Below are 13,355 nucleotides of genomic sequence, written 5' to 3'. Positions count from 1 at the left end.
CCATGCTCATGGATTGGAGGAAAAAATATTAAAATGTTTATGCCATCTATATATTCAAGGTACCTATCAAAATACCATCAACTTTTTTTTTTTAAAGATTTTATTTATTTATTTGACAGAGAGAGATCATAAGTAGGCAGAGAGGCAGGCAGACAGAGAGAGGAGGAAGCAGGCTCCCCGCTGAGCAGAGAGCCCGATGCGGGACTCGATCCCAGGACCCTGAGATCATGACCTGAGCCGAAGGAAGCGGCTTAACCCACTGAGCCACCCAGGCGTCCAAAATACCATCAACTTTTTTCACAGAAGTGGAACAAATGATTCTAAAATTTGTATGGAATCAGAAAAGACCCCAAATAGCCAAAGGAATGTTGAAAAAGAAAAAAAAGTTGGTGACCTCACAATTCCGACTTTAAGCTCTATTACAGAGCTGTAGTCAACAAGACAATATGGTACTGGCACAAAAACAGACACATAGATCAGTGGAATAGAAGAGAGAACCCAGAAATGGACCTTCAACTCTATGGTCAACTAATCTTTGACAAAGTAGGAAAGAACATCCAATGGAAAAAAGTCTCTTCAACAAATGGTGTTGGAAAATTGGACAGCCACATGCAGAAGAATGAAACTGGGTCACTTTCTTACACAATAAACAGAAATAAATTCAAAATGGAAGAAAGAACTAAATGTAAGACAGGACTCCATGAGAATCCTAAAGGAAAACACAGGCAGCAACCTCTGTGACCTAGACAGGTCTCCAAAGAGAAGGGGAATAAAGGCAAAAATGAAAATTGGGATTTTATCAAGATAAAAAACTTTTGCCCAACAAAGGAAAGAAAATCCAAAGAAAACCAACAGAATGGGAGAAGATATTTGCAAATGTCTTATCAGATAAATGTCTTTATCAGATAAAGGGCTACTATCAAAAATCTATAAGAACTTACCAAACTCAACACCCAAAGAACTAATCAAATCAAGAAATGGGCATAAGACGTGAACAGATATTTCTCCAAAGAAGACATACAAAAAAGGCCAACAGATCCATGAAAAAATGCTCCACATCACTTGGCATCAGGCAAATACAAATCAAAACTACAATGAGAGGGGCGCCTGGGTGGCTCAGTGGGTTAAAGCCTCTGCTTTCGGCTCAGGTCATGATCCCAGGATCCTCGGATCGAGCCCCGCATCAGGCTCTCTGCTAGCGGGGAGCCTGCTTCCTCCTCTCTCTCTGCCTACTTGTGATCTCTGTCTGTCAAATAAATAAAATCTTAAAAAAAAAAAAAAACCACACACACACAATGAGATACCACCTCACACCAGTCAGAATGGCTAAAATTAACAAGTCAGGAAACAACGGATGTTGGCAGGGATGTGGAGAAAAGGGAACCCTCTGAAACTCCGTGGGAATGCAAGCTGGTGTAGTCACTCTGGAAAACTGTATGGAGGTTCCTCAAAAAGCTGAAAATGGAGCTACCCTACAACCCAGCAACTGCACTAGGTATTTACCCAATGATATAAACGTAGTGACCCGAAGGGGCACCTGCACCCCATGTTTATAGCAGCAATGTCCTCAATAGCCAAACTAGTAAGAACCCAAATGTCCAACAACTGATGAGTGGATAAAGAAGATATGGTGTATAGATAGAGAATGGAATACTACTCAGCCATCAAGAAATGAAATCTTGCTATTCGTGACGATGTGGATAGAACTAGAAGGTATTATGCTAAGTGAAGTAAGTAAATCAGAGAAAGACAACATATGATCTCACTCATATGTGGAATTTAAGAAACTAAACAGAGGATCATGGGGGAAGGGAGGGAAAAATAAAAAGACAATCAGAGAGGGAGACAAACTGTAAGACTCTTAATTATAGGAAACAAACGGAGGGGAGGTGAAGGGGGGGATGGTGCAACTAGGTGGTGGGCCATTAAGGAGAGCATGTGATGGAATGAGCACTGTATATTATATAAGACTGATAGATCACTGAACTCTACCTTGAAACTAATAATATGCTATATGTTAATTAATTGATATATAAATAATGTATAGTTAATATATTTTTAAATTTAAAAATATAGTAAAAAATAAACTGTATTATTGGGGTTAAAACATATGAAAGCCTATATTGATGACAATAATAACACAAAGGAGAGTTAAGCAAATTAATATATTTTCTGTTAATACTGATAGACACTTAACAGCTGACATAGCAGTAACAGATCGATGCTGGAAATACAGTTGACCCTTGAATAATGCAGGGGTTAGTGGCACTGAACCCTATGTAGTCAAAAATCCATGAATAAATCTGACTCCCTAAAAATTTAATTATTGATTGCCTACTGTTGACCAGAAGCCTTACCAATAACATACACAGTCAATAATACATATTGTATTCTTATAATAAAGTAAGCTAGAGAAAAGAAAATGTTTTTAAGTAAATTACTCAGAAAATACATTTATAGTACTATACTGTACTTACTGAAAAAAAAATTGTATATATGTGGACCCACGCAGTTCAAACTTTTATTATTCAGGGTCAATGTACTTAGGATTATAAGCAAATATCTTCCACAATTATATAGGCCCATTTTTCAGAACAAAATAATTTTTAATTCTTTCAAATACTTATACATACATATTTACTCTGGCTGTTAAGTCGTCTTCAGGAAGGTCTAATTTATCCTCCTCCATGTTGCTAACTTTTACTTGTTTCACTACTTCCAAAAGCAATGAATCACTGGAAGGCTGTGAGTGCTGGATACCTGTTTAAATAAATACAAAATATCCATTAAACCAGTAAAAAAAAAAATCTTATTACAGTCCTTCTATAATTCCTGACTATTAATTACATAATAATAATAATGTGTATTTTAAGTAAAGGCAGGGGAATTGGGTGAAGGAGTCAAAAGGTATAAACTTCCAGTTGTAAGATAATAAAGTATTGGGCACATAATGGGCATGAGGACCAGTTAACAATGTGTATATGGCCTAGCTGAAAGTTGCTACGAGAGATCCTAAAAGGTCTCATCATAAAGAAAAAAAAATTTGTAATGATGTGATGGGTGTTAACTGTACACTGCCCTGATCATTTTGCAATATGTGCATATCTCAAGTCATTAAGCTCTACACCTTACACAGTACTGTATGTCAATTATATCTTAATAAAACTGGAAAAAAACTAAGAAGGACTTAACATTTTCTAAGATAAAAAAGCAATGTACAGGGTCCCTGGGTTACTCAGTTGGTTTTGTGTCAGCTCTTGGTTTAGGCTCAGGTGGGGTTGTGGGATTGAGCACTGTGTGGGGCTCTGTGCCCAGAGGTGAGCATACTTGGGATTCTCTCTCTCTCCCTCTGCTCTTCACACCTCTGCCCCCGCCCCTGAACTCATGAGCTCTCTCTCAAATAAATCTTTTCTTTTTTTTTTTTTTAAGATTTTATTTATTTTTTTGACAGAGACACAGCGAGAGAGGGAACACAAGCAGGGGGAGTGGGAGAGGGAGAAGCAGGCTTCCTGCCAAGCAGGGAGCCCAATGCAGGGCTTGATCCCAGAACCCTGGGATCACGACCCTAGCCGAAGACAGTTGCCCAATGACTGAGCCACCTAGGCACCCCTCTCTTGAATAAATCTGAGGGAAAAAACCTCAGTTTACTACAGAAAAGTTTTTATACATGATTATTTGTGATCTTAAAAACTATTACATGTATAATAAAAGGAATAAATGTTTTAAAAATATGTTATCTATTTTAATGACTGTATTATTTATATTTCAACATGGGCCAAGTAATCTCTTTAGTTCTAAAGTATGCCAATAAGTCATAGAAAGAATTATTCTCACTGTATTAACTTAATAGAACTATTCTTACTTTGTACTTGTACTAAGGAAACATTAAGAAAGAAGATGACAAATTATCTTTAATTGGAAGAGAATACATAACCCAAGAGCTAAAGTTTTTCTTTTTTTTTTTCCTGGTGCACATGAAATTTAATAATTAATTCTGGATAAAAATATATGCAATAAATGCAATACATTTTATAAACTATACATTTTATAAGAAGGCAGGGCTAGTATAATGGGATGAATGAAGGCTGTGAAGTGGTAAACTTAAGTCCAGATTCTGTTCTACCACTTATTAAACAGGTGACTCCTCTGACTCTGTTTTCTTAACTGTGAAATGGGGACACATCACATCACAGTAAGTATAAGATCAACAGCAGCTATCATTATTATACATCCACTTCTCAGTTACCTGAGTAACATAAGAATAGTAATAAAAATAACTGCATAATTTATAGGTAGGACTGGGAAAAATTTATGTATGTAACTTTGAATAAAGATATTTCAGTTGTGGGAAATAAAAATAATTCATACTAGTGAAGCCTTGTTAAGATTCTCTCTGTTCCTCTGCCCTTCCACCCCTCCCTAATGAAAAAGAAGAAAACAAAACAAAACAAAAAAACCCTAAGTAACAAAACATTATAAAGATGACAAATCCGGGACGCCTGGGTGGCTCAGTTGGTTAAGCGGCTGCCTTCAGCTCAGGTCATGATCCCAGCGTCCTGGGATCGAGTCCAACATCGGGCTCCTTGCTCAGCAGGAAGCCTGCTTCTCCCTCTGCCTCTGCCTACCACTCTGTCTGCCTGTGCTCGCTCTCTCTGACAAAAAAAAAAAAAAAAAAAAGAAAAGATGACAAATCCTCCCTTAGTTTTTCAAATGGTATCATTGCTCAGACACAAAAAATAAGTCAACATAATGTACAAATGCATTTTGTACATTTTATATCTATGTAAATCTGCTTTGATCACACCTGTCTATACCTAGGGAGGTACTGGCTCACACTTTTCCTAGAACAATTTACTATTTTTACTGAACATGTTTCTTTATGTAGCCTAATTTATTTTGTATGCCAAAATTTATTGTTAAACACTTAATTTAAAAAAGCACATGAGAATATGCAATGAAAACTGAAAATAAGGAATCTAGATAATCCAACACAAATAGAAAACAGACTTTATGTAGATGAATGACGTTACTCCATTAAGAGTGTAAGTTCAAAATTTGGTAAGATTGGTGAATGAGGGGCATCTGGGTGGCTCATTGGGTTAAAGCCTCTGCCTTTGGCTCAGGTCATGATCCCAGGGTCCTGGGTTGGAGCCCCAGGGCAAGCTCCCTGTTCACTGGAGAGCCTATTCTTCCCCCCCTGCTTGTGCTCTCTGTGTCTCAAATAATTTTTTTTTTTAAAGGAAGATTGGTGAATAAAATGAGGATGGAAAACACGTCAGGCAAAGAGGCCAGCTGGGAAACTACTGTTAATTTTAGGAAAAGGTAGCACTAAGCTAAGCCATGGCAATAGCAAAGGGAAAGAGAATAAGAAAAAAACATTCAAAAGATGTGTAAGGGAAAATTAACAGGACATTATATCTATTATGTGTAGGGGATTAGGAGGGATAAGGACAGATTCATGGTTAATATTAATGATTCTGAGAAACTAACAGATGGAGAAAATAAAACTACAAGCAAGATACAAGAAAAGCAGAGTCTGGGGTGAGGGGTAGACAAGTGAGCAAGATAACGAATTCAGTTTCAGAACTTTTATATGGAGGTGTCTGTGGAATAGGTATCTCAACAGGCAGACACGCAATTGGAAACCTTGGTCTAAAGTTCAAAAGGCAGTGAGAATTAGAAATACAGGTGAGAAAGCATCATTTCATATACACTGGTAAGGTCACGAAATCACCACTTCACAGAAAGTGTAAGTAAAAGGCAAAATGGTATGGACCAGGGAACGCGATCATTTAAAAGGTGACCAAGAAAAGAAGACTAAAAATTGGTAAAAAAAACAAACAAAGAAACAAATAAAAAAAAGTAGGAGGTTAAGCACCAGCGCTAAAAAAATATAAATACTTATACAGGAGGATTACTACCTAAGTTCAGAGATAATAGAAACGGTATAAGGACTAAAAATAAGTTGTTGCAAATACTCATTAGTATTTCTAATGAAGAAGTAAGGGCAAAAAAAAATTTCTCTAAAACCCAAACCAAACCAAAACAAACAACAAAAAAACACACAAAACCATTTTTTTCTCTAAAACCAAATATTAAAAAAAATATATATATATATTTTATTTATTTATTTGACAGAGAGAGAGATCACAAGTAGGCAGAGAGGCAGGCGGGGGGGGGGGGGAAGCAGGCTCCCTGCTGAGCAGAGCCTAATGTGGGGCTTGATCCCAGGACCCTGAGACCATGACCTGAGCCAAAGGCAGAGGCTTAACCCACTAAGCTACTCACCCAGGTGTCCCACTAACTATTTCAATTCCATAATTTGTAGGTGGTTGTGCTTCAAAAGATACTTTACAAATAACAAGATGTGTTCACAATCCAAGATCTTAATACTAAATTTTCAAAAAGGAAGCTCTATCACTTCTAAGAACAAACTTAATGTAATTTTATTAAGAGCAGGAACTCTAGGCCGTCTTCTAATTATAATCCATTTAGTCTACCCTCACCAAGTCAAAGCTTTTAAGCTCATCACAAAAAATTAACAGTAATTAGCCTGAGGTATTTTATTTTATTTATTTTTTTTTTAAAGATTTTATTTTTATTTATTTATTTGACAGACAGAGATCAGAAGTTGGCGAGAGGCAGGCAGAGAGAGAGGAGGAAGCAGGCTTCCCACAGAGCAGAGAGCCCGATGCGGGGCTCGATCCCAGGACTCTGGGATCATGACCCGAGCCGAAGGCAGCGGCTTAATCCACTGAGCCACCCAGGCGCCCCAGCCTGAGGTATTTTAAATGTAGCTCTACAGTCTCAAATTTAATGGCATTTCCCCCCACTAAAAATGGTCTTCTTTCTATGTTAGTCCCATGATCTCTGTAGTTTATACGACAATACGGTCATAACTAAAACACCTAAAAACAATCCTTGGACCTTTACAAAGAGTTGCTCATCTATCAGCTTCTATTAAGATAGGAGCCACACAAAGATCTGCAAGAGTGTTGTATAGTACTATTCATTCCTCTCCTGAGATTTTAATTAACTACTGGAAATCCTTAACCAGTTACGGTAGTGTGTAGGAAAAAAATGCCATGAAAACACCTTATGTTTTTCCTTTTATTTTCAAAATGCTTTTGTTTGCTTTGATTAGATATTCTTTGCTGATTCTTGTTTTTGTACCCATAGCTCATTTGATCACAGCCTTTTTTGAACTCAAAAATTTTAAAGATAGAATCCCATTTTTAATGAACTTAAGCAGCAGAACCACTATTTTTTTTTCCATTCCTTTAGGTAATAGCTATTGCCAAAGTGAAGGGACAGATACTATTTCATCTTGTTACATAAAGGGGATGTGGTTTGCAGAGGAATTGTTTTCTTAATAAATTTGGCACTGCAGCGTTCATCTATGCCATCTCTCCAGTTCCAAAATGGTTCTATTCCATTTTAGAAATTTGAAATATGTAATTTGAAATCCTTAATAAAATTTGCATTTAATTAAAAAAAAGATACTTTACAAATCACTTGTTTAATTCACAGTGAATTTCTCATCAAAAATGTTACAGATAGGGACGCCTGGGTGGCTCAGTTGGTTGGACGACTGCCTTCAGCTCAGGGCGTGATCCTGGAGTCCCGGGATCGAGTCCCACATCAGGCTCCCAGCTCCATGGGGAGTCTGCTTCGCTCTCTGACCTTCTCCTCGCTCATGCTCTCTCTCACTGACTCTCTCTCTCAAATAAATAAATAAAATCTTTTAAAAAAAAAAAAAGTTACAGATAAAAGTTAATTTTGTAGTTTAGTCCACAATGTAAAAACTGTTCTGCACATTTGCAATGGGATGCTTGCATAGCAGTACTGGGCTATGTTCAACAAAACAAAATAAGAAAATATTTTTAAAATACTATGAATTCTGGCAGCTAATGAAAATACTTACAGACAAAAATAAGGAATAGGTAGAACATTTTACAATTTCTTCTGAAGGATACTTTGGAAACTTTAAAGAGCTTTAGAGATTGATCACACTACAAATTTTTGTTTCTTCTGAACTATCTTCTTGTCACTATTATACTTGGGGTATATTTGAAAATTAGGTAAGGAGAAAAACTGAGAAATGAATAAAAGAAAGAACACGAGTTTTCCTAGATTTATTTAAAACCAAGAAGGGACATAAAATTGTATCTGTGTACCAGTATAAAGGGGTGAGGAGAGGAAGAGGAACAGGAAATTTCCTGGGAGGGATTTCTTCACACAAAAAAGAAGAAAACAATAGAGGACACTATTCTTTAAGAATTACTAGATTCAAGTCATTCACCAAAGATATTTGCTGAGTGATAAGTGTAGTAAAACTTCAAGGAGTAGAGAAAGTATAATTGTCTCAAGATCCGTACAGGGAGAACAAGCTGTATGCAAGCGACATTCATATATAAGATACTCTTATTAGAGTTTCTTTCATGGGTAGGGTTGGGCCATTATTTTGCATTAAAGGAAATGAGTTACTGTATCTGATTTATTTTAGGATGTAAGACTGTAAATGCCAGGCATCACAGATAGCACACTGGATTAATTTATGGCATCAACTGTATTGGCCAATATATTAAGGCAACTTTAAAAAGACTTTAAAACTAGTACTTGAATTTCATCTAAAACTTAGTCACTGAACACAAAGTGGCTATGATAAAGCAAGTTAGTACACATATGACTGCCAATAACTTGAGAGTCAATATTTTGGGTATTTCACAGACCTGTCTTCAAAAAGGGAGATATGAACTCAGATAGTTAGAAAGGCGGGGTTTCCTAAAGAGTTGTAGGGACTCTTTGAAATCTGTTTCGAAATACTGCTAAGCTATGTATTTTTGTACTTTTCTCTAGAAAAAGCCACTGGCCCACCTAAGATACTAAAGGTTTAAAAAGAACAGGTTATAAAACAAAGATCAAAAGCATTGCTAAGAATTCTAAATATATCTAACAGTATATATGACCTGAATATATATGACCTAACAGAATTCTAAATATATCTAACAGTAGCCTCAATCAAGGTAAGCAGTCTAAGGGAAAAGAAACACTGACTCAATATATCAGAGATAGTACAAAATACAATTGTACAATATTCAATATAGTACAATATACAATCAATATACAAGAGATAGTACATTGCACATAAACTACAGTTATCATTTTAGGATTATAATTATGTTTTTCTTTGAAAAATTACAATTAATTCCTATAGTAATTCACCTTAGATTTAGGCCAAAGGTAACAGAATTTAACCTTTACAACCCTTTAAGTATCAACTAATTTCTGTACAACAAAGCTTTGTAAATAGTATCTTAACATTTTGAAAACAAAATGGCACCCTTCACTCCTGAGTAAGCAATTCTGAAACAATTAACAAAAACAATACCAACCCACAATACCCTCACTAAGATAACAAATAATTAAACAAGCATCAGAACTCACCTAGATTATCTCTCAATGCACTAGCGTCTTCATGAGTTTTGAAGTTATAATTTGGCACCAATTTAAGTCTCATGCGGGAGTAATTTTCTACATTAGCTAGTTTCCAGTGAATTGGACTTTGCTTCCTATGAATATTCATAAGTAAACAAGTAAAATTACTTAGCTTGAAGTTACAAAGATTGGTTGATTGAAACAGAGTAAGAAAGTATCAGGAATTCTGCATTTGTTTAGCACCATTTTATAAAAACACATTCATTATCTCGTTTGACCCAAAGAACCCTGGAAGAAAACAGCGTGGATATGCAAAGCTGCAGTTTTACATGAAGTACCTAAGACAGGCTAAATTATTTGCCTGAGATGCCAAGTTGTTTGTGGGTATCAGAAATAAGAATTGAACATAAATCTTCACACTTATAGCCTGGTTATCTTTTACTTTTTACCTGCTCAATGGAAGTTCCTAATTAGCTACACAATGAATTTATTCTAATACAGTATTCAAAGTAAAATAATTTTACTACAAATAACGAGAATATAATTGATTAAATATAAGAGCTAAAACCCTTAGAAGAAAAGACAGGAGCAAATCTTGTTACCTGGATTTGGGAATGGTTTCTTAGATATATCAAAAACAAACAACAAAAGAAAAAAAAAAAGAGATAAATTGGACTTTGAAATTTAAAAAAATTCGTATACCAAAGGCAACTATCAAGAAGTGAAAAGATAACCTACATATTTACAAATCACATATCTGGTAAGGGTCTATTATTGAGAAAAAGAACTCTTACAATTCAACCATAAAATGTCTAACAATCTCATTTGAAAATGGGCGAAGAACTTGAATAGACATTTCTTCAGAAAGATATACAAATGGCCAGCAAGTGCATGAAAAGATACTCAGTGTCACTGATCATTAGGAAATACAAATAAAAAATCATATGATACCACTTTACATCCACAAGGACAGTTACAATTTAAAAAATTGGAAAAATTTGACAAGTACTGGTAAGGCTGTGGAGAAACTAGAACCAGCAAACAATGCTGATGGGAATGTTAAATAGTGCAGTTTCTGTGAACAATTGGCAATTTCTCGGTAAGTTAGACACTGGATTATCTCATGACCTAGTAGTTTTATTTGTACGTGTATACTTTCTTAAAGGAATTAAAAAACAGATGTTGAGGGGTGCCTGGGTGGCTCAGTTGGTTAAGCAAATGCCTTCAGCTCAGGTCATGATCCTGGAGTCCTGGCCCTGCATCAGGCTCCCTGGTCAGGGTGGAGCCTGCTTCTCTCTCTGCCCCAGACCCCATTCATGATCTCTTCTCTCTCAAATAAATAAAATCTTAAAAATAAGAAATTAAAAAAATACTGACACAAACACTTGCTCACAAATGTTCATAGCAGTACTATTTATAATAGCCATATGGAAAACCCAAATGTCTATCATTTGGTGAATGACGAGACAAAATGTGGAATATCCACACAATGGAATATTATATGGCCATTAAAAAAGAAGTACTGATACATGCTACAATACAATGAAAACATAATGCTAAGTAAAAGGATTAAGGCCACATATTATATGACTCTATTTATATAAAGTATCAATAATACACAATTTCATGGAGAAAGAAAATGGATTGGTGGTTGCCAGGAGCTGGGTAAAAGAATAGAGAATGATTGCCTAACAGGCCCAGGGTTTCTTTTTGCAGTAATGAAAATGTTCTGAAGCTAGACAGTTGCACACTATGAATGTACTTAATGTCACTAAATTGGATATTTTTAAATGGCTAAAATGGTAAAGTTTGTATTATGTGTATTTTACCACAATAAAAGGGGTGTATTATATATATATATATAACATATTACATTATTTTATATATATGTAATTCAGCAAAATGTATGTGACTTAGGATCAAGTAAATTGTGAAACAGTGAAACACATAGCATCACTAACTAGCCCAAAGAGGCAGTATCAGGAAGACAGATTCAAGATTTAAATTCTACATGACAGGGTAAAAGGCAGGGAAGTAACTCCATGTGAAAAACATATATACAAAGCTCTAAATATTCCAGACCTGTAATTCACAAAAAGAAAACCAAATTAATTAAACACAATTTTTTATAAGTTGAATGTTTTAAAAATCAGATTGGAGAGGTCAGTGGCTCAAAAAGTTCTACGCAGGAGTTCTAAAGAAGAAAAGGTTTTTTGATAAATAATACCCTCCTACCTTTTAGCCCAAGGTCCCCTTTCAGATGTGAGGTAGAGCTGTACTGCCTTCCAGCGTCTCAGAGTGATTAACTGTTGGCTGCTAAGTTGTTTAAGTGTATTATTATACCTCAAGTTCTCTTGCCGTGCTTTTCTATTAAATGGTTCCACAAAAAATTCCTGAAACAGCCATAAATAATAGCATTGAATCATTTATTTAAAGAATTTTTAAAACCTGACCCAAAAAAACCATGCAGTAACGGAAAGAGGCTGGTAACCAACAGTACTTTCTTGTTCCATTAGAATAACTTTCTTTAATGAAGCATATGATTCTAACTATAGTTTATCTGTATTTTGTAAAACTTAAAAAATTAAACATGTGAAGAACTTCAAAAGTGTAACGTACCTCAGTACAGGATTTTTTACAGAAACTCAGAATTATTAATGTCATACAGTCAAATAAAATGATCTTCCTTTGGGATCCTTTGGTTTTTAGGGCAATGGAATGAGAGTCATGCTTAAAATACAGCAGAAGGAAGAGTAACCACATCCATACTAATAATGGGGACCGGAAAAGAAATGCCAAAGACAAAAGAAATCTATAGGGGCAAATCTGTCACAAGGAAAAATTTCATCATTTGGACTGCTGCTCTCTGAATAACATCCTAGTTATTAGCAAATGAATTCACACACTTAGTCCAGTTTTCAGGATAATATAGACCCTAATAATAGGTTCTATCAGGATATAATGTTAAGCCCTGAAATTCAAGTTTTATAGTTTTCTAAAAAATTTTATTTATTTGAGAGAGAGAGAGAGTGACAGTGATAGTGATGGAAAGCACAAGTGGGGAGGAGAGGGAGAAGCAGGGAGCTCAGCAGGGAGCCAGATATGGGGCTTGATCCCAGGACCCCGGGACCATGACCCAAGCCGAAGACAGACACCCAACCGACTGAGCCACCTGGGCGCCCCGAGTTTTACAGTTTTCAAAAAGACAAGCGGTAAGACTGACTTATCTGACTCACACTGATATTTATCTATCAGTAATTAAATTAACAGTATTAATTTGTTTCAAAAATCAATACTGAATTACACTGAAAACAGTTAAAGATTTAAAGGAAATCTTTTATTTACTTTTTATTATTTTTAAAATTATGTTATGTTAGTCATCATACAGTAGATCATTAGTTTTTGCTGTAGTGTTCCATGATTCACTGTTTGCCTATAACATATCTTTAGAGAGGTAGTACAGCAGAGCGTGGTTAAGAATATAACTCTTTGGGCTCAACTGGTTAAATGCCTGCTTTGGCTCAGGTCATGATCTTGATCTTGGGGTCCTGAGATTAGCCTTGCATCAGGCTCAGTGAAGAGTCTGAGTCTCGCTTTCCCTCTGTCCCTGCCCTCAGCTTGTGTGTGTATGCTCTCTTTCTCGCAAATAAATAAAACCTTAAAAAAAAAGAAGTAACTCTGGAGTTAGGTCTGGGTACAAATCTTAGCTACTTAATTCTCTGAGGCCCAGTATCCTCAACTCTAAGATGAAGCTGACAATAATTGTCATCAAAAAAGATTAAGATTTAAAGTGCTTAATACAGTGCCAGAAAAGTAGTGAGCTCTCAGTGAAATGTAGCTGTTATTACTATAATTGTTACTAGACCTTTAGGAAATCAATGATTTGGTATTATCAAATATTTACCACAGATCCTTGC

General features: G+C 35.7%; 1 protein-coding gene across 4 annotated transcripts in view; it reads right to left on the bottom strand.

The window, feature by feature from the left end:
• NBEAL1 (neurobeachin like 1) overlaps nucleotides 1-13,355 on the bottom strand; it is a 207,302-nt gene that overhangs the window by 64,503 nt on the left and 129,444 nt on the right. For all 4 annotated transcript variants that reach the window (XM_044241352.1, XM_044241354.1, XM_044241350.1 and 1 more), the window contains 3 exons: nucleotides 11,674-11,831; nucleotides 9,448-9,572; nucleotides 2,634-2,760 (listed from right to left, as the gene is read on the bottom strand). In XM_044241352.1, coding sequence (XP_044097287.1) covers nucleotides 2,634-2,760; nucleotides 9,448-9,572; nucleotides 11,674-11,831 — 410 coding nt within the window. The remainder of the gene's footprint in view (nucleotides 1-2,633; nucleotides 2,761-9,447; nucleotides 9,573-11,673; nucleotides 11,832-13,355) is intronic.

Source organism: Neovison vison, chromosome 3 (genome assembly GCF_020171115.1).
Source record: "Neovison vison isolate M4711 chromosome 3, ASM_NN_V1, whole genome shotgun sequence".
Classification (NCBI taxonomy): Eukaryota; Metazoa; Chordata; class Mammalia; order Carnivora; family Mustelidae; genus Neogale; species Neogale vison.
Note: the sequence above shows the minus strand (reverse complement) of the source record. Positions and strands in the feature narration are given on the sequence as shown.